The 25455-nt window shown below is 38.3% G+C and overlaps 1 protein-coding gene across 1 annotated transcript in view; it reads left to right on the top strand.

Annotated features, from left to right (window-relative positions):
* The window catches only part of NELL2 (neural EGFL like 2), a 316526-nt gene that overhangs the window by 213442 nt on the left and 77629 nt on the right, over nucleotides 1–25455 (top strand). The window contains exons 14-15 of the mRNA XM_045801231.2: nucleotides 11638–11760; nucleotides 14480–14575. Coding sequence (XP_045657187.2) covers nucleotides 11638–11760; nucleotides 14480–14575 — 219 coding nt within the window. The remainder of the gene's footprint in view (nucleotides 1–11637; nucleotides 11761–14479; nucleotides 14576–25455) is intronic.

Genomic DNA, 25455 nt, shown 5'->3' with positions numbered 1-25455 from the left:
TAGGTACTGCTCTAAATGATAAATCCCAGACGTGTTACGTGGATTTGGGGTGAATACAATGTAAAATGTAAAATAGCAGATACGAAATACTCTGAGAAAACGAAAACAGTTGATTTTTTAGTAGATCAAATTCATTCATCTACATTTAGCAAGTGCGTAAAATGTGTCAGGTGTTATGACAAGAACTGAGGATTCAAAGATATGTAATAGAAATTCTCTGTCTCAAGGAATATACTGACTAAGAGGGGTGGACAAGAGAGAATGAACAATCCCTGATGGTGTGATAAGGCCTAGTCTAACACTAACCCATGAAATATTATTCTAAGTGCTTTCCATGCATTACCTCAGTTAATCCTTGCAACTCCATGAAGAACATATAGGGCAACAATCCCTTATACACAGTTCTGAACTCCAAAAACCAGGCAGCTCTAGAAGCTGAATGTTTATTTTTGAAATTCATTTGGAAGCAAAATTTAATCTAAAGGGATGCTATTTCTCAACTTCGCTTATCCAATTTGAAATGAATAGTCATACTTTCACTACAGAAATATCTGATTGCTGAGTACTGTCCCAGATCCCGCTGGAGATTTTAGTTGTGTGCTATTATTAGGTCCATTTAAGGGAGAAGGAAACTGTGATTTAGAGAGAGTAAATGATTTGCCCAAGATGTGACAACTAGTAAAAGGCAGAGTTGGGACTGATTGGAGGCAACCTGACTCCAAAGTCCAAACTCTTAACTACTATATATTCTAGCTTTCAAATGTTATGAGGGAATTGAGCACAAGTGCTCTGGGGCTCATCTAAGTTTTAAGGAAGGTTTTCTTAAGAAGGAGGCATTGTTTGATCAGAGTGGGAGGTGAGTAGGAGAGTTAGACAAAGAAAATGAAGAAGGGCTTTCCGGGCAAAAAGCAGGAACACATGTGATATATACAGCAATTGGTATGCTACTTGGCCTTTAGTAGAGTCTCAATAAATGATATTTAAAATGCTGCGATGGGGGAGTTTTAAAGTGGTGTACTTTAGTGAGAGCCGCATGTTCTAATGAAAGTCTTGATGAGTAGGCAGTGCCTTGTTGGCTAGTAAGAACAATGGTGTGTCTCTACAACAAATTAAAAGAGAAGAAGAGAGAATGGGGAAGAAAGAGGTAGAGAAGGTGAGATTTTATGTGAAAAGTCATTGTGATAATGGTTTGGAGATGTACAGAATGGGGGGACAGTATTGTGATCATGAAGCTGTTGCAATATTGCAAAGGAAAAGGAAGTATTTTGTCCCCAAATTTGGGCAGCTGAAGAGCAGTGGGATGGTGAGAGGGGCAAGGAGTATGGAAATGAGAACAGCCAAGGAAGTAGAATTCAGATGAATTGGTCCCTGGATGTGGTGGGTGGGAGGAAGGGAAGAGAAGTCTGTGGTGACCCCCAAGTTCCTGGATTGGGAAGAAGAAAGTCTTAAGGGTGGCTTTAGCTACAGATTCATCTGTGGATGGGAAATCTGAGAGTGTTCTTTCCTGATGACCTGGATAGTCTTCTGTGAAGTTATTGATAGGGTTATGCGCCATGAGTGAGGGACTGAGGATGGAGCAGGCATTCGAAGAGAGAGCAGCATAGCTGCTGAGGGGAATGGAGGAGAAAGCAGATGTGCAAACTGTCAGTATAGAATATCTTGAATATTGTGCATTAGCAAATCTCTAATAAATGTTTCGTATGTTTGCTTGCGATACACTTTATAGTTACTGATTCACTCTTTAACAAATATTCATTGGAGACCAATTTGTGTCAGTTATTGTGTGGATATTGGGCGTCATTGATGAATTAGATCTAAGGTTTGCTATCTAGGTTATCTGACAGATTTTGGGTGGGGAGTATTTATTCAGTTTATTGTCACCATTGATAGAGTAAATTCAATTTCCTAATATGACTTCGCTTTTGTATTTTGACTTCTTAATTCTGTTTTCTTCTTACCCAAACCAAACCAGACCAAACCAAAACAAGAACAAGAATAGCAAAGTTCCTAAAAGTAAGAAACCCTCTTCTCTACTCATCTCACCACTCTCTCATTCCCAGTCACCCAGATTTGAAACTTGCGTTATTTTCAGTGTCTTTTTTGCCCTCGGTTCAAAAATTGATTCACTGTGGTTCACCCATCAGTTCTATGTTGAAATTTACTCCTCTTCCACCATCATTTTGTCCATTCTTCTTCAAGCCCTCTCCTCAACACAGGTTGCTTCCAGAAAAGCATAGGGATGGGGATGAAGAAGACAAGATTCTTGCCTGAAAGGGATGTGAACCTTCTGATTTGGCGCTCACTCCCCGACTGTTCTTCCTACGTCCTGTAGGACTTCCGTATACCACACGTATACATTGCTCAGCACGGTGCTTGCCAGGTGATCAGTGCTCAGCTTCTATTTGCTTTGCGCCCATTCCCCTCCTCCTCCTTATCCTTTGGCTTCACCTCTCAGTGTTGTGCAGACTCCTGTTTCAACTCCCAGTAATAACCCAATTCAGACTCAAAAGGAAAAGAATAAAAAGGAAGAAAGAAAGACTAAAAAGAGAGAGAACAATGCTGGCCTGCTAACATAGGACCCCCACTTTGTTAAGGAGAGTGGGCCTCTCCTCCTCTACACACTGCTATTCATTTCCCTAAAAATCAGCACCCGTTTTGTCATGCCACCTTTGACTGGACAGCTGGAAGTGGCTTTGTATTGCCCGTCAGATAAAATCATGTTGTATTCCTGACCCCATCCACACTGATTGCTCGCTGTTCACTTTTGGTCATCATCACCTGTGCCAGCTCGGCACTTCAGGACCCTGCCATGGTCCATGCTTTTAACCTGTTGCACCCGTGTTCTCTCCCTATGGAATTCTCTTCCCCATCTTTCCCCTTTTCCTGTTAAAACTCTTCCCGTCTTTCAGGACTCACTTGTTTGGCCTACTGCCTACGTAATACTTTCCTAGACCTTTTAGTCAATCCTCACCTCTCCCTCTTTAAGCCTAATGAGATCATTATTTATAGGTTGTAGCTTTTTAAAACACGGGAGGCAAATCCTGACCTTGTCACTTCCAAGCTACATGATATGGGCAAGATATATATTTTCTCTAAGAAAGCTCTGTATTCCCATTTGTAGAACAGGAATAATAATAGTGCCTCCCAGGAAAGGTTTTTGTGAAGACCGAAGGCGATAATGCGTATAAAACACTTAGTACAGTGCTTGACAGCATCTGGTAAGCACCTACTAATTAGCTAATGTCATTATTGTTACTATTACTATTGTTTTCACTCTTACAGCACTAAACACTTTTGAGAATATATCCTAGTTATCTATATCTATTCATATCACCAATCCTGTGATAGCTCAGAAGATTCTCGAGGTCATGAATCTCAGTTCACGCATCTTTGCATCCTCCAGAGCACTCAAATCACAGAGAAGCTTCATAAATGTGTTGAAAAAAAAATACAAATGATCTGCTGTTAGTTATAAGAATTTTGTTACCCTACAATGTGTTTGCACAAAGATTATTTCATGAAACGCCAGAAAAAGCAAAGCGGGTTTTCTGTAAAATGAGAATATGGATTACCTTGCAAAATTATTGTAAAGATAGAGGGGGACTTTGAGTGTGCTTCGGTGCTTAAGATTCTTGATCAAATAAGGATTAGGAAGAGAGCCTGAGCATGCCATTGAAAGGACTTGAAGAAAATAAACCAAGCATGTCAGAGGAAAGAAGTCTGAACAAATTCCTAGTTGCCAAACACAATGAAGAATAACAAGAAGTCAGTATTGAATTGGTGTGGTCAGTGAGCAGGAAACTTGAGTGGTGAGTAAAAATACTTGGGTGTTCAAAATGCGTTTTAGTGGGCTTGCTGCCAATGTGGGCATTGAATAGGGTTAAGGTATAATTTCTTGTAGTCCCTTTAATAGTGTTAAAATTAGGTTTCTGTTAAAATGACATTGTGGTAGATTTTTCTCTGTAATATAAAGTGAATAAGTAAGGTAATTGTAAGAAACAAAATGAATAGCTTTTGGTAAGTATGATAGCAGGCATTTTTTTCCCCTTGATGTAACCATTGAGAGTAGTACGTTTTGGAAATCAAAGAAATGTCCAAAATGCATTTGATTTCAGAAAAGATTATGAAAAGAGAAAGCTCTGTGAGACATCTACATTTTCTCCACAGAATTGAAATAGAAAAGAAAGGACATTATTTAGCTAATAAAGGCAAAAGAAATTTTCCCACTGAAGTAGATAATAAGATGAGAAAGTAACTAATATTTATCAAGTGACTGTTATTTGCCAGAATCTTTACACCCGTCGTGTAAGTTTACTCTTTAGAACAGTTCTCTAATCTAGGTCTTAATCTCTTCATTTTAAACTTAGAAAGATTGGCTTACTTTCTCAATGCCAATGAGAACTAGGAAAAAGTGACATCAAAAATCAAGCCTGTGCGTGTAGGGGCTCCTGGTGGCTCAGTCAGTTAGGCGTCGGACTTTGGCTCAGGTCATGATCTCGGGGTCCTGGAATCTCCCTGGAGTGGGGCTCCCCACGCAGTGGGGAGTCTGCTTCTCCCTCTGCTCCTCCCCCCACTCATGTGTATGCTTGCTTTCTCTCTCTCAAATGAGTAAATAAAATCCTTAAGAAAGAAATCAATCCTATCTAGAAAACCAACATATCATACTGCCTCCTTGTTATTTCTCGTTAAAATAGTACATAATTTTCTCATTTTTTTCTCCTTTGTCCTTTATATTTAGTTATGGTCCTAGTACAGAACAGTTGATGGAGGACATTTTAAACCATCCAGTGACTTGCAGCAATGTCCCTGAGAGTCAGTAGTCATTAGGACATGCATGTTTTGATTGCAGGGATATGTATTGCTGGCGACAGTGAACACAATGTCTTTGTATACCAGACCACTGAACATTGAGGGCAAGGAAGGAGGGTGAGGGAAGGAAGGAGTTCCAGTACTTTTTGATAGACCCCCCAAACCATCTACCACTTGTTGAATTATAATACTGAACATTCTTTAAATTCAGTTTGTGCTCATTTTGAAAAGTTCTCCATAGAGTAATTATTGTGTGAATGTAGTAAGGAGCTGTGGGCAGGTCCGAAGAGTTGTTTAGTTTGATAAATAGAAATGGCATATTTTATCTGAGGACTCACAGTGTTGCTATTCTTTTTAGAGTAAAATAAGAGGTCTCAGTATTGCAGACCGGTGGGCTGTCTTGTTCTGATGCTCTTCACCCGCCAGTGTAGGTTACTTTGGTGGGAACCTGTATGAGTGAAACCCATGGGTGAGTTTGCCCAACCTCATTGTTATCTTACAACAAGCAATCTGGTCTACAGAAATATAAGAGGAAAATGACTAAGCAGCTCTACATTTTTGAGATAAATCATCCTTCTGAACAAATAGTTTGATGGTTTTATTTAACGGCTCCTCGAGAATAATTTACACTTCTGTGGGCTTTCTTGCTCCGAGATTTATTCAGGCTTAAGCCTGAGGGAGCTTGTTTCCCAGTCTCTAATGAGCAGATAATAGTAAAGACCCGAGGTAGGTTGTCACTATGTTTAGAGCCATATTCTGCCACATTCTAAGAGAGAATTTACTCATTGCAAATTCATATTCCAGGAAACAGTTGGGTCAGGGAAGGGGGAGAAGCTTTCTTTGTGGCCCTAACATCTATATGTTATGATAGCTGCTGTTTCCCCAACATTTCTGGATTTGGACAGGAGAGTAGAAGTTGCAGCATAGACAGTATAATTCTTGTGACTGAAAAAAAAAATCCATCAGAGGAAAAGAAAGATTCTCTGAGGATAGTGAAGGCATGTTATAATCTGCTACCATAAGAGCAGAATCTAGACTGTAAAGGTGTCAGAGGATCTAGTATACTGCTGGGGGTGTGAAGCAGAATTATCGGGAAGTAGTGGACTTTGTTACCAGGGCCTGGCCCCGTGTCAGAGGAGAGGACCCTTGGATACTACAGGTGTCTGTTTGCCAAATTGCATTAATATTGATCTTCCAGAGATTTTTCAGTTGAGGGAATGAGTGCTTGAGTCTAAGTTCTGTGAGCTGGTCACTTTGTTTTGCAAGCTTTTGTACTTGGCCATATTGGTATCTTCCTTTTGTTTTAAAAACTGTCAATCTTGTAAAAATACAGCTTTTAGTATGAAAAGAAATTACCTCAATGCTTTGCCCTAAGGAGTTCTATAATTTTAATAACGCTCCTAGAGTCTTAAGAATACTAGATAATAGGGACACCTGGGTGTCTCAGTCTGTTAAGCTTCTGCCTTCAGCTCAGGTCATGATTCTGGGGTTCTGAGATCGAGCCCCATGTGCATCTCCCTGCTCACCCTGCTCAGTGGGGAGTCTGCTTCTCCCACTCTCTCTGCTGCTTCCCCTGCTTGTGCTCTCTCTCTCTGTCAAATAAATAAATAAAATCTTTAAAAATCAAAGAATACTAGATAATACAAAAAAGAGAGAACTTCCTAATTGTGAAGCAATGGAGGACTCCACGTATGACAAGAAGACATTAAATGGTGTAAACATTAAAACCAAAAATCTCTGGGCAATTGCAAAGAAAAACACTGGGATAAAAAAAAAATAGATCGGGAAAAACACACACATTAAATATGTCAGGCAGCCTTACTGCCTGGCAATCAATAACCTAGTTTTTGGAGTCCGCTGTTGGGATTTACAGCTGTACCGCTTACTAGCTGTGTGATCCGAGGCAAGCTACTTGACCTTTCCAAGCCTAGTTTAAATTTTTTTTAATAATGATAAAGTTTCCTAATTAATAGGAGGATTAAATGAGACGGTGTGTATTACGAAGTGTGCAGTATGTAGTAAGCACTGAATCATAGCTATGGTCATTACAAATCATTCGGGTTCATTCAAATGTGCAAAGGCTCAAGATCTCAAAAACAGAAGAAGCAAGTACATGAATGCTGTTTCAGGTTGGAATCTGCACCTTCCCTGCACACGTAACAGTGTCCACGCCAAATGCTCCGTTCTCCGTGAAGTCATTCTTGAATTCCCGTCTGACCCAACAAGAAATGATTTCTTCCCCCTTTGATGTCTGCAGCTCTCTGTAAACAGAGGCTTCTTCTTTACTTCAGTATTTCTCATAACAAAGCCATGTATTAAAGGCATTTGTGTTTTATGTCTTATCTCCCGAACTAAAATCTAAGCTTTTTGAGGGAGCTACCATTTGTAATCACATTTTTCATAATCACATTTTTAATCCCAAGAAAATCCTAATACACAACAGACCTTGAAGAAAACGGTATGTAACTGAAGTGTAGCTGTATTTAAATTACTTTCACTCTTATTTTCTGTAGGATTTGCATTTTGTATCTAAGTGAGATTCTTGAATAGAACATTACTATGTGTAGTGTATGTCTGTGTTGAAATCGTAGTAAGAAAAGCTATGTGAATTTTAATGTGGCCGTTTTGTCTCTAGATAGTACATTCATTCTGAAAACAGCTCGATATGAATACCAGATTTCAAGCTCAATTTAAGTCTGACCGTATGTAACTATGACCGATGACCTGTTGGGTATGGAGTCTTAAAATGATTTTAGAGACATTAAGCTACTCAGGTTAGGAGCTGATCAGTGAAACTGAAGTATTATTGTTCTATGTGACACTTGCATTTAGATAAATCCAAGTATATATACTATCACTTTTTTTTCCTGTAGAGGAATTTTAATATATTGACCCTTGTCACTGGTACGAAATCAGTTTTACAGAGTGCATAAAGATGCATGCACATTATGGCACATTGGACAAATCTTTGCCAGCTATCACCGTAAGATTATTGATTCTACGTATAATGTATTGTGATAATTGACAACTACCTTACTGTTGTGTAGTACTGTTGAGTGATGTTTTCTTCCTGTATTTTTATTTTTTCCATTTTATTTAAATTTAAAATGTATGGATACAGAATATGATCAGTTTTGATTCAAATAACCATATGCTAATATTTTTGGTGAAGAACAGTTAGAGAGAGGTGTATTTGGTTTCAATCGCAGCTTTTACCTGGACTGTCATGTCACATGAACAAAGAAAATTTTAACTGAGGATGTGAAAATAACATTGAATCTTAAGAACTGGATATTGTGAACATCAGATCTGAAATGTCTGCTTTTCAATATATATGAAATGACACTTGAAATTCATTACTACTGCATCCTGCCATGCTCTTCTCAAACACTGTGGCATAATACTGATTTAAATTTTATCTTAATTAATATTCCCTCCTTATTTAATTTAACTTACTGTATGTTACAAATGCTGGAAGAAGTATTAAAACAGGAGAGGCTGACTGGTGGGTTGCTGGTGGTGTCCTTAGGGATATGTAAGTCAGGGAAAGGCTAAGAAGTTGACGTTTGACCAAAACTGTATCTAGAGCAGCAATAATTAACTATTTGTTGAGATGACCTTATAGATTATCTGCTCCTTGCCTCATTCACATTCTGTTTTATGCAGGGCTATCAAATTAAAGTTAATTCTTCTGAGAGACGTAGGCATTTTTTTAATAAAGATTTTATTTATTTGAGACCGAGAGAGAGAGAAAAAAGGAGCACAAGTGGGGGGTGCTGCAGAGGGAGAAGACGACTCCTCACTGAGCAGGGAACCCGACCTGGGGCTCCATCCCAGGACCTCGAGATCATGACCTGAGCCGAAGTCAGACACCTAACTCGCTGAGTCACCCAGGCTCCCGGAGACATAGGCATTTTTAAAGACTTTTCCTAAGGTTACAGTTTACTGTCAGTTGATGGTTGTAAGAATAACCAACTTTAAGTAGTGTGAAAAATTTTAAAGTGACAGTGTAAAGGAATTAATATTTTCTATTTTCAAAATATGTCTTGCTACCTTAATTAATATTTGAAATATCCCAAACAAAAACCACCACAGTAAAATTAGTTTTAAAAAAACAGTTTAGATTTTCAGTAGCCTTCTGTTTGGCATCTTGTCTACAACTGAACAAGTTGGGATTGGCTTGAATTATAATGGCAGAGGAAGCATTTTCTAGCTTTCTTCCTTTGGTCATTTATTCTTTTAATTATGTATTTAAGAAACATTCTTTGAATGCTGAAATAAAATACAAATAAAAATACAAAATTCTTGTCCAAAAAATTAACAGTTTCTGGAAGGGCACGAAGATGGAGAATCAAGGAGAAGTAGACATTTCTGATAAGATACAATAACAGAGCCTTGTATATGGTGCTGGCGAAAGCAGCCAGCAGCCCCTAACTCTATGAAGGGGGCGAGAAAGGTATTTGCACATAAACAAGACTTTTTAATGTGATCTTTAGAAGTGGTAGGAGTGTGCCAGGAGAGCCCGTGGGGCAGGCTCCTCAGGCACAGGGAGCGGTATGTGTAAAGGTGTGCGTGGCTGTATTTCAAACCTGAAAACTTTCTTTACCCTCGAATTGCTCAAGAGCATGCTTACTCATTTCAGTGACCTCAAGAGTAAATGACAACAGGGGTAACCAGATCCCAGTCTGTGTAATTAATTAATGTGTATGGGAATCATCAAACTGGGTGCTAAGCTGCATCCTGTTAGGCCCGTCCTCTACCCAGTGAGTTCCGTCTAATTAAGAAGACAACCAAGGCAGGGATGAAAACAGCATCAAATCAATCAGCAGCTGTCTTTAAAGAGCCTACGGCTGTCCATATAGAGATTTATAGATTAACTGCAGCACTTTGAATTGCACTGGGAAGAAAATTGGCAGCAGGTGCAAACTTCAGAGTGTAGATTTATTTTGCTTCAGGCAGCCAGACCCAGAAGTAGGTAGACTGCCCATTCCTGGCCCTCTGAAATTTTATAGTGGTCCAACAGTAGCCCCTCTCAGGAGACCTATGTGTAATCCGGGTACTTTCTAAGATATCATCAATGGGCATGAATTTATAAAAAACTACGAAAGTTTCTGATACTAGATAATAAAGGTGGAATTTTGTACAATTTGGGGAAATTCAGCCAGGGATTTGGAGGATAAGATATCTATTCATGCAATTCTCAAACCTTAATGATTGAGAGCTCTCCTTCCTCTGAAAGACTACTGAGAATAATGTCTAAGAATTTTATTACAGGGTTATAGTTCAAACTATTAAAACTTTGTACTTACACATATAAGGGCATAAAATGCTAATCTTTATTTGAAAAAAAACATAGCATTCTATTTTAGTAGTTGAAATAAGTGATTTTACTCTAATCTAAATGTGCCCAAAGCAATTTTTTTCGAAGTTATAAATACATTATTATTATGTTGTCTGGAATAATACATATATTGTCTAGAATATAAAGAGTTCTAAAATGAAAGGCAAATATTTCTTTTTGCTTTGATGATTTATATCCTAGTGAATTAATAGCTCAATTCATGTAAGTGTATTAAAATATATTTTTAATTTTAGGCCTAAGTAGTATTTATATAAGAGACCAAGTGATTAAGTAGTGCCACTGTAGGGATTTGGCTGAACTAGTTTGTATACATTTCCTCACTTATATTTCATTTCCTACTCATCTTGATTTTGATGTCAGATCTGTTTCCTTTCTCATATTCACTGTATTTATTCCTTATATTTACATTTTTGCTGAACACGGAGCTAGAATTCTGATGCTACCTAATGTTCCTGTGAACTTGGGCAGGCGACTTAAGCACTCTGAGCCACTATTGACTCATTTTTAAAATGGTTGTAATCATATCGGTTCTGCCTCTCCCAAGGGGTGCTGGGAGAATCAGATGATTCAGTGCTTTCTAAAGTGTCAAGTTGCCCACAGTGAAAGGAAGTATCATATCAACTATACATTTTAAACTTTGGATTTGCACATATCATAAAAGCAAGTTGTCTTCTTTAACAGAACTCTGACACTTTCTTTGCAGAAGAAGAGAACTTCCTAATGATTTGCGTGGTATCTTTATGTGTGGAAGTATGGGTGTGGCGGATAACTGCACCCTACGGACTCCCAGAGTTTCAACTCCATTTTTCTGCAGGCTGGGATTCATGAAGCAATACAATTTCACATCCTTTCCTAGCACCCTTCTCATGGTACAGGATGAAGAGTTAGGTAGCAGATTTATTTCATGAGAAAAATTCCCACAAATATTAACCACAGAGACTATACACAGTGGTTCTGGGATCTACTTCTGAGAGTGATTCATACTCTTGCCTCTGTTCTTCCATTCCTTCCTCCTCTTCATAGGTCTCCTGTCCAAATCCTTTTGCATTCAAGGTTTGTGGGTGTGTAAACTATGTGTGTATTTCAAGAGGAGTATCCAATACTTCAAAACATGAGCTCTTCTTTAATAGATACTGTGTGGAAATCTGTGTTTGAAAGAAATACCATGCAATAACCAAAGACCCCGGGACATTTTAAAATGCAGACTCTTTGAAAATCTATCTTTTTTTTTTTTTAAGATTTTATTTATTTATTTGACAGAGATAGAGACAGCCAGAGAGAGAGGGAACATAGCAGGGGGAGTGGGAGAGGAAGAAGCAGGCACATAGTGGAGGAGCCTGGCGTGGGGCTCGATCTCGTAACGCCGGGATCACGCCCTGAGCCGAAGGCAGACGCTTAACTGCTGTGCCACCCAGGCGCCCCTGAAAATCTATCTTTGAGTAACAAAATTGTATTTCTCATTTCAGAACACGATGAGTGTATCACAAATCAGCACAACTGCGATGAAAATGCTTTATGCTTCAACACTGTTGGAGGACACAACTGTGTTTGCAAGCCAGGCTATACGGGGAATGGAACCACGTGCAAAGGTAAACGGTTTAAATGCCAGCACCTGGGATATTAAGGATCATGTAGCCCATCTTCACCTCCCTCCACTCCTTCTCATCACTGTTATCTCCCATCCGGGTACTCCCCGCAGCCACTGAGAGCTTTGCGGTGTGGCTCACAGTCTTCCTCCTGGGTTACGCCAGTGTTTATGTGGCCAAACCGTTCAACAACGTTGACGTAGCATTCCTTGACCTCCACCACAGTGTCTCTGTTCCTGGCCGGCAGACCACACCCATAATCACACCCAGGCACTTTTGTATAGAACTGTTCCAACTTCGAAATCTCAAGCTTCAACTCTTTATCGTCTTACCCCAAGTCCTTCTGCTTCCAGTTTGCCCACTCAGTTCTTTCCACGACTCTTGACCTTCATTTGTGTGGTACATACAATTAACAACATCACACCAGCCACAGAAGTAGATGAATTTCTCTGATCCTTCCTTTTCTTTCCATTTGCCAGTCTCCTCTCAGGTTCGAATACTTGTTTTTGAATCCAAACATGACACTATGTTTTTTCGGCCATACAGTCAACCCGTTTGTTCTACGACCAAAATCCACTGTGAAATATCTCTACGAGGGTCCGTCTGACAGTATTTCTTCTCTACTCCCTTTTGAGCTGTTGAGTACTAATTAGCTGGGACTATTGGGTCTCTACTTGTTGTGGTTTCCCATTTTCGCTGGTTTGTCAATACCAGTCAATAATTCTTTTAAAAGTCCTGTTGAGCCCAGATGTTCCTTTCTGTCAGTGGGTAATCCAGCAGTAGTAAACCGCCATCCACCAATTTACTCTTTCACCAGTGCCCTCTGCTCCTTCATCATGTGGGCTTACCTCCTACTTCATAAGGGAAATAGAGGTTCTATTTTGGAAACTCCACAAACTCCCATAGGCTAAAGTCCATATTCCTTATTATGGCAAATAGATTTTCTTACGATTTGTATAAAAACTACCCACTTGTCAAATATATGTGCCCGTTATCCTGGAGTTGACTCAAATCAATTTGCTATGACACTGTGTATGTGGGAGGTAGGAAATAACTAGGTTTGGCCCATGAGCATGGGTCTTAAGACCTAGTTGACAGTAATACAGTGGATGCAGACAGCAATGGGCTGGAGGATTACTCTGCTTTGTAAAAGTCTATGGGAATCTTTAATTTAGAACAATGTGAATAGGCCTTCTCACTTTGAGGTCTAAATCCCAAAAGATTTTGCCAGAGAAACTAGACAGTCTGAGAAAAGCCAGATGTTTAAAGCCCATTCCATAGTGTAATTGAGCGCCTCGGACTTCCTCAAAGCACCCAGATATACTGAGAATTGGCAGGGGAGAGGGGTTACAATTTCATCTGGGAGCCCAACTTCTCACTCATTTCTCTTTCACTCCGATTCGTAATTAATGTGAAGAGTAAAGCTTAGAGCATAAAGAACTCTTGCAATCACGAGCAGATGCAGACAGGTAGTTCTTATCTTTGAAGGAAGGAGAACATTCATGGATCCAGAATTTCTGCTGAAGTTGAGACTCTAGGTTGCCTGAATGAAGACTCTCTAGTTCATGTGTGTATTCCTGCTGGGAATGCCAGAAGCTGAGACATAAGTAGTGTAGATGGAGGATCTGAATCATTGAGTCCTTTGCTGTGTCCTTGCACAGTATTCCAAGGAAGACACACACATGTTTTAGAAGATGGACCCCTTACTATTTATGAGCTTTACATTCTCAATCTCTTTGCAAATCCTTGGTGACTAGGTATTCTTTTTGCCTGGGATGAAGACAGATTGGGACCTCCAACTAAAGAGGCTAAATGGCCTCTTTGTGCCCCTTCCTTTACCTCAGCACCAGAATCCCAGATGTCTCCATTTTACCGCTCTGAGAAAGTACATCCTAACTAATGAGAGGAAGCACATGCCAGAAAACTTGAGAAAAAGCTTTTACCCCAATACCTGGAACAAGCTGGTCTAATTCAACCATTACACATCTTGCCAGGCTGAGGAATGGCCGCTGAGCCTTATAGAAACAAAGAACAAGCTAAAGTGGAAACAAAAGCATCTAAGGGTGCTCAGTCTCACCCATCTTGTTTTTCTCACCTTCTTTGAATTGGGCAACATATCTCAAAAGGTCACCCTGGATCCTGATCTGTCCTCAGTAGAGGAATGCAAGGCTCTTTCTAAAGACCACTACAGCCAATTCTTACCATTGGCCAGTTCATCACTGGGACTGATTTATAACTTTGTGAAAGACTGATTTAGAACTTTCTCTAATACTATGGCACATTGGCCAGTGTGTAGAATGATCAGAGTCTCATAGGAGTCAGTCATTTTCTATTTCTTTATCTCAGCGTCTAATGGTAGTTTGCTCCTTAAGAAAACTCCAGGACAGTTTCCATGTGTTCATTTCAAGCTGGACCGTTACAATGAGTTACAACTCTAATTCTCATGTACTTCCTGTTGTGTGAGGTTACTGTTTTTTGCTAAAAGAAAGTTTAGTGTATTATTTTACTGGTGAAATACTTCTTTAACGTTGAAAAGAGTACTGTTTTACAAATCAGGTTGAAGTTTCTTACCTGCATAGAAAGTCTTACAGGAATTTGAAATTATAATAACATATATAATTTGGTGTCCACGTCTCCAAGAGAATAAAGAAAAGCTGGGTTTGGAATATCTTGAACTACTTGCTTCTAAAATGCTCAAGTCATGTGTCTGAATTATTTTTAGCATTTTGCAAAGATGGCTGCAGGAACGGAGGAGCTTGTATTGCCGCTAATGTGTGTGCCTGCCCGCAAGGCTTCACCGGGCCCAGCTGTGAAACGGGTAAGAATATCATTCCATCTTCTAGAAAATGAATTTTTACGCCTATGTATAAAGTAATCCATGAGGAAAATAATGTTTCATGTTTCAAGTGGCTCTCAAAGTGTGGCACTATTAATAAGGAAGTGCTGGGAGGGAGGGAGTGGGAAGGTTCAGTGGTGCATATTCACTGGGCATTTCCCCAAAGTCATTCTGTGGAGGTTTTGCAGCTATTTTAACTAGAAGAATATTGGACTGTTTTAGAAATATATGTGGGATTGGCCAGGATTTTGTGACTTCATAATTCGTTTTACTCATTTGGAGCCCATTTTTCCTGGAGTCTGTATGACTATATTAAAGCATAGAGCTCAAGTTTATGGCCAACTCACTTCCTAGGATGTACTAGTTCCTGCCTCCACATTTGAGAATTTTTAATAAGTTTTTGCCTGACTCATTCAATATTCATCCGTTGTTGTTTATTTACAAAATATTTAAAGTTTTCTACTTTCTAATTATTCCTCATCCAAGTTCATTTCAAATTCACTCTTTCTGATGGATGCTAATATTAGAAACTAATATATATATGTATTATATATTATATAATATGTATAATTACATAGTCTGTATATATCTTATGATACACAGTAAGATATTTTGTCAGTTGAAAACACACCATGAGAATATTAACTCTTAAATTAAAAGCATGTTGACAGTAGTTTTGGTTGCTTTAAGTTAAGTGGGTTCTAATAATAGATGAACTCAGAAAAGTCCATTATTCTCCCTAAGACAAAGCTGCAACTTCCAGTGATGGGTGGTTGCCATCTTACATTACTTTCCATAAATCTCTATGTAATAGATGTGGTGTGTGTCCTGCCTCCTCTCCACTTGCAGAGTCCTCTGGTTTAATAAAAATACTGACGGATAAGAATGTGAGACAGAAAATGTTCTGGACCATTTGGGAAGTGAAAATTTTCCTGAATAGGTCCTGTCACTCTGCAACACTAGATTGTTTCTTTCTATAAGTACCTCTAAGTGATTATATAATCTTCAAACTTCAGTGATTATTGGGTTGCAAAGGTCTCTAATAGAAAATGGATAGTGGCCATCTTTGATATGCAGGACTCGTTCTTAAGGGGATTATTTCCTACATCAGGAGTTCCAAACTCATTGTGCGTGTGACTCACCCACAAGGCTTATTAACTTGTTAACAATACAGATTTCTGGTAATTAACTATCAAGAATTTACTAGGTCAAAATCAGGCACTCCTAGTCCTGTGGTTTACAATATTTTATCCCATGGTCTCCACCAGTACACCCAAACACATCAAGGTACACTGTGGGCCTCCTGTATATCCACACGTGTGATGACCATGTTTCCTAAATACAGTATTTGGTGCTGCTTCTGGTGTAGAATCTGGATACAGAAATACTGGCTTTTTTCAGGGCATTTCAATGGTGTGTAATTTTGAAATAAAGGCCGTCCCAGAAAATCTGAGATGAATAATGGCAATGCCTAATTCTGCATATCATTCTTCCACTAGAAAAAAAAAGTTACATATGAGATAGTGAAAATCTGAAATGGGGTAAGATTGATATGAGCAATGTAAAATTTAAAACTAGGGAGTTAAAAATAACTGAACAGAATATTTAACTTTTTCTAATTATCTTTGAACTTTCCGTCTATATGAAGACAATCCCAGACTTAATCTAAAGAAGCCAAGGGCTTCAAGAAGGACAGAACAGATGTGGGTTCAAAATCCAGTCCTACCACTTACTTGTTATGTGGCCTTGGGCAAGTTACGTAACTTCTCAGTGTCTTGCACCATCTCTGCATCACCTTAATCTTCACAAGTCTCTTCCAAGATAGGTATTATCCCCATTTTTAAACAAAAATATTGCGTTCAGAATGATTAATTTTTTTTTTTCTAATGCCATAGAGTTACCAGCTGAATACAAAGGTCTTTCTACTCCCAGACCCAGGTGTTTTTTTGTTTTGTTTTGTTTTGTTTTTTTGTTTTTTTGTTTTTTATTTATATCAGCATTTTTCAAAGTTTCTTCTGAAGTCATTCTAATGACAGAGGAGAGAAAATGGCTTCACCCAGGGCCATCCTGAAAAAGTCCACCACAAGGATAAATAAAATTTCTCCAAAACCTCATGCTTCTTCCCAAGAATTCATTCATTTCTATTCCATAATATATAAAAACATTTAACTTACTACCATTGAGTTAAGTTGGTGCTGTAAGACACGGGTCATAGTTTGTCTCTGCCTTCTAGCATCTCCTGGCCCAAGACCACATTTCACTGTTTGAGAAGTAAGGCATTCCTGTCTCCTTCCTGAGGAGTTGTAATGATAGTACTTGCCTCGAAACGTCTGTCCCAGTTATTGCTCCAGGGTAGATCGTAACCCCTCACCTTCTAGTGCCACCACTTTTGTTGATGTCGTTCTAAATAGAAGTTGGACCCTTTAAAAAATACATGTTTAGAGGAGAACCACATGAAATAATCTGTTCATTCATTTATTCAACAAACATTTATTTAGGATCTTTTATATGCTGAGGACTGATCTAGAAACGGGGTATAGTAGTGAACTAAACTAAGGTCTTATCTGCATGGAAATTATGGTCTGGTTGAGTTAGAAAGTCTATAAGTAGGAAAGTAAATAAATACATAAAATATTATCAGGTAATAATAGTTGCTATAAAGAAAACTAAAGCAAATAGTGTAAAATTATTTTTATTAACCTATGGACTTTACATATGAGGGGTATTGTTATTATTGGTATTTACTTCATTAATAAAGCTAACTAACATCAGCTTCTATATCAAGTCCCAAAATCTCAGTGATTAATACAAAAAGCATTTGCTCACTCACCTCTCAGTTTGATATGTCAAATGTGGTGGTGGGGAGGGTTGAGGGGCATTGGGATTGGCTCTGCTTACGCCAGGCCCCCGGCTATTGCCATTTGATGAAGAAGTCATCCCCAACACACAGCCTCTATTGCCACAGAGAATGCATAGAGAATACACCCCCACTGTCACTGCCTCAGACCAGAAATGACCTGCACGTCCCTTCCTCTCATATACCATTGGTAAGAGCTCACCACATGGACTTGAGCCATTTAGGAAATGTAGTTGAGTTGAATGTCCAAGAAGATGAAAATGGTTTGTGACCATTACACCAGTCTTTTGCCATATCTTCTGTCTGGCATTGCTGTTAGTATTTAAACAATCGAACCATTTTCTACATTGTCTTATCTGCTCAGATGAGCAGAACTGAGGAACTGAGTTACTTCCTTTTCAACCACTGCCTTCTTTGCACCTCTGGTGGGGATCCTTAACTTGGAATTCTGAACCTCTGCAGGTCTCTGGATGGATTTTGGGAGTCCATGAATTCCCTGAATATACATGTACGTGTACACTTCTTCACAGAAAGAATTCAGGGCTTTTAAAGATGGCATATAGATTCTGTAATTTCTAAATAGTTAAAACCACTAGGGAGAGAATCTTCCATGATTCATAAAGAGAACTACATGCTCTTTTATTCTGTGGAAGGTGGTCCAAATGCAAATATCCAATGTCTTCCAGAATGTTTCTTTGGGGACTTTAAATCTCAAGACCCCACACTGAACACATCATCTCCACAAATTTGGTTTATCTCTTCTTCCTCTTCTATTACCAAACCCTGGTTCTTCACTTCTAGTCTTTATTCCAGTGAGTGGCCTTATCCACCAAGTTTTTTGTCCAGCAAGAAATGAATCACCCCCCCTTCTATCCCCTTTCACCTCCCATCAAGTCTTTTTGATTCTCTTTACTAGGGTCCATTTCTTTCCATTCTGGCTGGCACTACAGTAGTTCGGGGCTCTCAGGTGTATCTCTCTCCAGTTGATTCTCCACAGAATATCTGAGCACAAATCTGATATCAACCATGCTGAAAAAAAACTTTAGCATCCCCCATTGACCTCCTATTTCCTGACAGACCAAATGGCCCTTCAAGATTTGTTCCCTGCCTGTCTACCCAGCGTTCACCCTCTTGTTCCTCAGTCTCCTCACATCATTTACACCCCCAGGCATTGAGTCTTATGGGGGTGAAGCATGTATCTTGTTCACTTTTGAATCTTCAAGACATATTGGTAAATAAAGACATAAACAAATGGTTAATTAAATGAGGAGGTAAAAGATGATGTGGTTGCATCCATATTTGCTGGACGTTATTGAACATTATAGAGGCCTTCAGGGTCATCTGGCCCTAAACTCTCATGTGGCAGATGAGGTAATTAAGGTACAGAGGGGTGAAGTAACTTATCATAAGATGTTTCATTGTAGATACTGATCTGCAATTTAGCACTCAGGTCTTCTGATTCCTAGTCCATGTTTCTCTTTTCCTTCCTTCGTTCCCTCCTTCCTCCTTCCTTCCTTCCTTCCTTCCTTCCTTCCTTCCTTCCTTCCTTCCTTCCTTCCTTCCGATGCTATGCTATCTGTTCGGGAATTTATCCCACTATCATCTCTCACGAGATCTATGCCTTTCATTACGCCCTCCCCAGATAATCCTGTTGTCTTCATGGCTGCAGACTGTGGCAGTCTTTCTCTCCCAAGGTAGGGAAAAAGCATCAGGACTGTCAAAATTTTGTAAGTATAGGGATGGCCTGAATCTTGGCCTGCTGGAGCTGGATGCTGTCTCATAGCTGAGAAAGGAGACTAATTCCTGGCCCCGGTGGCCTTCTGTCGAGCCCTCACAATGGACTCGCTGAGCATGAAGTAATAGGATTTACTAGTTTCTTGAAAGACAATCTTAATGTGCATGACATTTACCAACCCTTGTTACTTTATTGAGAAGGTCTCCCCTGAAGCCCCTCCCCCTAATTTTTTGAGTCTGTTTCTGCATCATGTGTATCTTGCTGGAGTGGTTGAATCCCCTTATCAACTTCACAAAGAAGCTGGTACGTGTATTTTCTTACTGAGCCAAATTAATTTTTCATGGCCGCCTTTTTTAGCCACTGTGTAAAATCACCCACATGTACAGCATAACTTCATTTTTAATTAAACATCCTAATATTCCATCAGGTGTTTAACTTGGATTTAGCAGGGTGATTATTTCTTGGATAACTCAATAAAATGTATTAGAAATCTCTGGGCTGAGGTTTCACAGCTCTCTCGTTGCCATACTGTATTTCTTGCACAATCACTAAACCTCAGCAAACATGTGTCTGATGACCTCATTAATATGCAAAGCTATCTTAGTATACTAAAAGTAAATCTTTCAGTCACGATTTACAGCATAACTCGAAAAGATGTGACAGTCCCCTATAAGTAACTGCCGACTTAAATCAAATTAAAATGTTTATAACTGGGGAAAAGTTGGTATCAAATGGCAGCGCTAAAAAAGATAGGCTGTAATATCAAAGCAGAGGAGATCAGACAGTTTGGTGATAAATGGCTTCTTTTTTTTTTTTTTTTCCTGTGTGTAAAATAATGGGTTTCTTAGCCACAGATCAAAACCTGAGATGAGATTTTAATTATTTTTAGTGAGTAGTTAAATGAATATAAATTCAAGTTGCATTCCTAAGTGTTTGTGTAGCTTTTAAATAATATCTCTGGTTTCAAAAGAAAATTAAGCACAAGGCATCTGTGAATGTTGCTTTACTTCAAAGGTAACTACAAATTGATCAAGGGTGATTGATTTTAAAAAGTCTCCATTTTACTGTTAGAGTGTAGGTAGTAAAAATCCTTTATTTCATTTATAGTAACAAAGTTATTTTGTTAGTAGTATGTACAGTTAGCATTTGTTCTTAATGTCAAATGGCATTATATTTCCTGATATGGTTAAATTAGCACATTTTTCACCATTAAAGGAACACATTGATTTAATCTCATGATCATGTAGCTTTCCTTTAAAGTCATATTTTTCAGAAGTTCACATTGTTTTATATCATTTTACATGGGAAGAAAAAAATTCAGAAGCAAGAGAAAATTCAAAACATTTCTGGGATAGCATACCTTTTTTTTTTTTTTTTTTTACCAAAATGGCTCAGAGCAAAATTCCATTACCAAAATGTGTTCTTTTTATGGGAGAAGAGGATTTTAGTGAGACTTTTGAGATAATAGTTAATAAAGAAAGAGAAACTTTAGATATCTTCGTTTTACCAGTAAGGGTGATCTTTTTTAGTATTATTTTGAATTTATTTTGTTCTAGCTAAACAAATATAATGAAGTCACTTTTCCAGATTTGAATTTCTCAAGGGGCGAGACAAGACACAGCTGATCATTTGGTGGTTTTCGTAATGTGGGATCTATACCCATGGAGGGATCCATTAATGTGCCTAAGACAGAATCTCCTCTCAGACTTGCCGAGTTGCTTCTGATCTTTCAACTTGGTATCTAATGATAAAAGTGATTGAATTACATTTGATGATTGAATGTGTTTCAGTGAACTTTGGATAAATTAGGGATTTAGGTCTCAATGTAACTTTTTCTTGTTATAAGATTTTTAAAAGAAGAAACCAAATACTCTCATGGATGGTTTTTTGACCATGCGTTGCGTATGAGTTAACTTGGGTACTTAAGATGTATCTTCTCTTGGATGTGGAGAAAGGGGATCCCTCCTACATTGTTGGTGGGAATGCAAGTTGGTACAGCCACTCTGGAAAACCCTTAAAAAGTTAAAAATTGAGCTACCCTATGATCCATTGCACTACTGGGTGTTTACCCCAAAGATACAGACGTAGTAAAGAGAAAGGCCATATGCACACCAATGTTCATAGCAGCAATGTCCACAATAGCTAAATCGTGGAAGGAGCCAAGATGCCCTTCAACAGATGACTGGATTAAGAAGTTGTGGTCCAGGGGGCGCCTGGGTAGCGCAGTCGTTAAAGCGTCTGCCTTCGGCTCAGGGCGTGATCCTGGCGTACCGGGATCGAGTCCCACATCAGGCTCCTCTGCTGTGAGCCTGCTTCTTCCTCTCCCACTCCCCCTGCTGTGTTCCCTCTCTCGCTGGCTGTCTCTCTCTGTCAAATAAATAAATAAAATCTTTAAAAAAAAAAAAAAAAAGAAGTTGTGGTCCATATATACAATGGAATATTACTCAGCTATCAGAAAGAACGAGTTCTCAACATTTGCTACAACATGGACGGCACTGGAGGAGATAATGCTAAGTGAAATAAGTCAAGCAGAGAAAGACAACTATCGTATGATTTCTCTCATCTATGGAACATAAGAACTAGAATGATCAGTAGGGGAAGAAAGGGATAAAGAAAGGGGGGGTAATCAGAAGGGGGAATGAAACATGAGAGACTATGGACTATGAGAAACAAACTGAGGGCTACAGAGGGGAGGGGGGTGGGGGAATGGGATAGGCCGGTGATGGGTAGTAAGGAGGGTACGTATTGCATGGTGCACTGGGTGTTATACACAACTAATGAATCATCGAGCCTTACATCGGAAACCGGGGATGTACTGTATGGTGACTAACATAATATAATAAAAAATCATTATAAAAAAAATTATATGAAAACAAACAAACAAAAAAAAAGATGTATCTTCTCTTTATGTAGGTGATCCTTAACCTTTTCTAAATAACCCTTTAATTGATTATATTATGCCAAACTCCGCTCTTCCTGGAAGCATTTAACATAGTGTTCAAGAACATAAAAAATCGAAGTGAGAAAGACATTGATTGGCCTGAGTCCTAGCTCTACTGGTGACCAGCTGTGTGACATTTTCTGTGTTTTTTCATTTTTCTATGCCTTAATTTCCATATGTATGAAATGAAGGATGATAATATCTACCTCATGGGTCTGTTCGAGAAATTAAATGAAATAATGTAAGCAAGGCATACAGCATCATTCTGGAATCGATAGTGCTCAATAAATGATACCAATGTGACCGTATTACACATTTTAAGTAAAATTTTGGGTACAGAACTGTTTGAAGCTTTTGGACTCCTTGGTGTTAGCTGGAGATACCCTGAGATATTATAAAGTAAGGGTTAAGAGTAAGAAATGATTCTAGTTTTCTTGATTCATTTATAAACCAACTTTAAGTGTAATTTTACTATACTTTAATGCTTTAAAATCTTTAATTTAGCAATTTGCATTCTTTACATTTACTTAAAATTGCTTTATTTTAATTCTAATGCAAATCTTAAAAATTAATGTTTTATGGAAATCTAAGTCTTTGTACTATTCAAAAAGTAGTTAAAAGTTCTTAGTGTTAAATCTCAAAGTCATTTTTCCAAGTCCTTCAGGTTAATTGGAAAAAATCTTACTCTTTCCATGTATCAGTCATGTATAATAGATAACAATTCTGATGGGGAAATATTTCAGACTCTTTTATTGTAAGGCCTACCTAATTAACATTGGAAATGAGGACACATCATGGAGTTAATATAAGGGGGAAAAAAATAGCTTTCAAGCTGTTAGAGGGCAGGTCTCCAAGAAAAAAAGCCTAGTGGAATTATTTGGGAATTTGGAAAAGATCTTCACTTTTGCTTTAAAAACATTGATAATTTTTTCAGTGGGTCACTATGAATATATTATATTGAATTATATTCTTGAATTCCTAAAATCCATTCCCCCTTATTTTTTATTACTCAAAACAAACCAAATAAAGCCACTTTTATATTTTTCTTTGATATTATCCAAAATTAATTAGCCAAATACTTCATTAATATTTTCAACAAGTAGTATATGCACATGGTATAAAATTTAAAAGGGCAAAGAGCATATAATGAAAAGTAAATTTTCTTTGTACCCTTTTACCAATCATTGCTTTTTTTTCTCACTTAACAGTTTATCTTGGAACTCATACTATCATTACAACCTCATTAGACAGAGTGCTTCAAATAAGAAAGCCAGTCTTAGCAGAGCCTTCTGCATTCAAATAGCAGATTTTAATTTGTAACTCTGTGGTTGCCAATAAGAATGCACATCTTGGGGACCTGATCTTTCTCTTCCTTTGGGCACCCCCATCCTTTGGTTGGAAATGTTCTGTAATTTTCTCATTCATAAATTCTAAATTTTTTTTACATAGATAAGCTGATGAACTTTTATTCATTACAAGTGTGATAGCAGGACAGATTTCATATCCTGAAGAGACATGAGAATGTGATAAAGACATGAACAGCTATCTCGGTCTTAGTCTTCTTTAAATCAGAATATTTCGAGGATGCAACATTTAATTTATACTCAAATTATTTTTGCTTCTTGCATTCTGTTTCTTCCTTCTATGTTTTGTTTCTTTCTCCCTGAGGAACCCGTGTTAGTACTCTTAGGGTGGGTCTGTTACTGGCAAACTCTCAGCGTTGGTCTGAAAGGGCTGTATGCCATTTTTACTCAGGTTAGTTAGGTGTCGATTTCTAGATTGTTCTCTCTCTAGAGATACTGTGAAGGAAGTATCCCATTGCTCTTCCAGCCTTTCAGGTTTCTGTGTAGAAGTCAACTGTCAGTTCGATTGTAATCCATTTGAAAATCCTCTTTTGTCTAATTGCTTTTAAGATCCCCTTTTCCTTGGGGTTTGTGGTTTCAATGTTTTGTGCCTGGGGATGAATTTATTTTTATTTATCTTGCCTGGGGATCCTTTAGATTATTGAATTGAAGGAGTACTCTTTTTCATCCATTTTGGAAAACACACAGTCTTTATCTCCTCAACATTGTTTCTTTCTCATTCTCTTTATTCTTTCCTCCTGGTTTTCCTATCCGATACAACATTGGTGCTTATCTTTCTGTGTTTGGTATTTTCCATTTCTTTATCTCTCAGTGCTGTGCCCTTTGCGATTTCTTCGTATCTATCCCCCAGTCTATCAGTTATCTGCTCAGCTTTGTCTAATCCTTTGTTTAGCTGATCCATTGATTTTTTTGTTTTGGGTTTTGTTTTGTTTTTTTGTTCGGTAACTATCTTTTTCACTTTTAGGTCTACTCTTTTTCAAATTTTTGGTACTTTTCCCCTATGTTCTTATCCTTGTGATTTTGATTCCTTCCTTTATGTCTTTAACAATTTTAAACATGCTTCCATTACATCGTCATCTTTATCATGTTACTCTATTACCTGCAGTTTAAGGGGGGTCTAAATCTGCCTTTTATTATGTTTGCTGACTATTGCTGCTGATGCAATGTTTCCTCATGTGTTTTGTGCTTTTGATGTCTGCCCTTATCTTCATTGAAGATTTACCTGGGAAACCTGAGGTCTTTTCCCTCCAGAGAAATTTTGCTTTTATTTCTGCAGTATGTCAGGAATATTATAGTTCTAGTTTGTGTTAATTTCTTTGCCACGTGGCATGCCACACTAGTGACATAAATTTGAATCTCATAACTCTGTAAGAGAAACATTTTTTTTTTCTCCCCACCCAGGTATAGGCAAAAATAGTGTTTCCTCCTAATCTCTTGTGCTAGTGGGTGTTTTATTTGTGTGTATGTTTCTATCATACGTTTAAACTGATGGGGAACCCTTCAAGGATCCTGTTTAGTGCTGAAGTCTTGGACCTTGTATAAGACCAAGTCCTCTCTGCTGTTACCATGTGAGCCATAAAGTCAAGATCTGGTGTTCAGCTTCCTCATGGGCTGGATAGGAATTTCCATTTTGTAAATAAGCTAAGTTATAAATTTCCTATAATACGTTTTTAAGCCATGTGGTTGTAGAAAGGTTTTCAGGTTATGCAGTTCTCAATATTGGTGGGATTGGAAAGAAAGTTACATAAGTATTTTGTTGATGCTCTCAGGAGAGAGATATTCTGGTCATTCATAAATCTGCAGACAGTGAAGGGAAACTCATGGTGGCAGAATGAAAATGGGGTGGAACATGGGAAGAAACAATGGTAATAGGACCAACTTTATGGAATTTACTAGGAATGGAGCTGGGGATGTGGCTGCTTCTTTCTCTTCACTAAATTTCTGATGTTCCTGAGAAAAGTCTGT

This window comes from Ursus americanus, chromosome 25, assembly GCF_024610735.1.
Source record: "Ursus americanus isolate L20-20 chromosome 25, mUrsAme1.1.p, whole genome shotgun sequence".
Taxonomy (NCBI): Eukaryota; Metazoa; Chordata; class Mammalia; order Carnivora; family Ursidae; genus Ursus; species Ursus americanus.
This window is presented reverse-complemented; position numbering and strand designations above follow the sequence as displayed.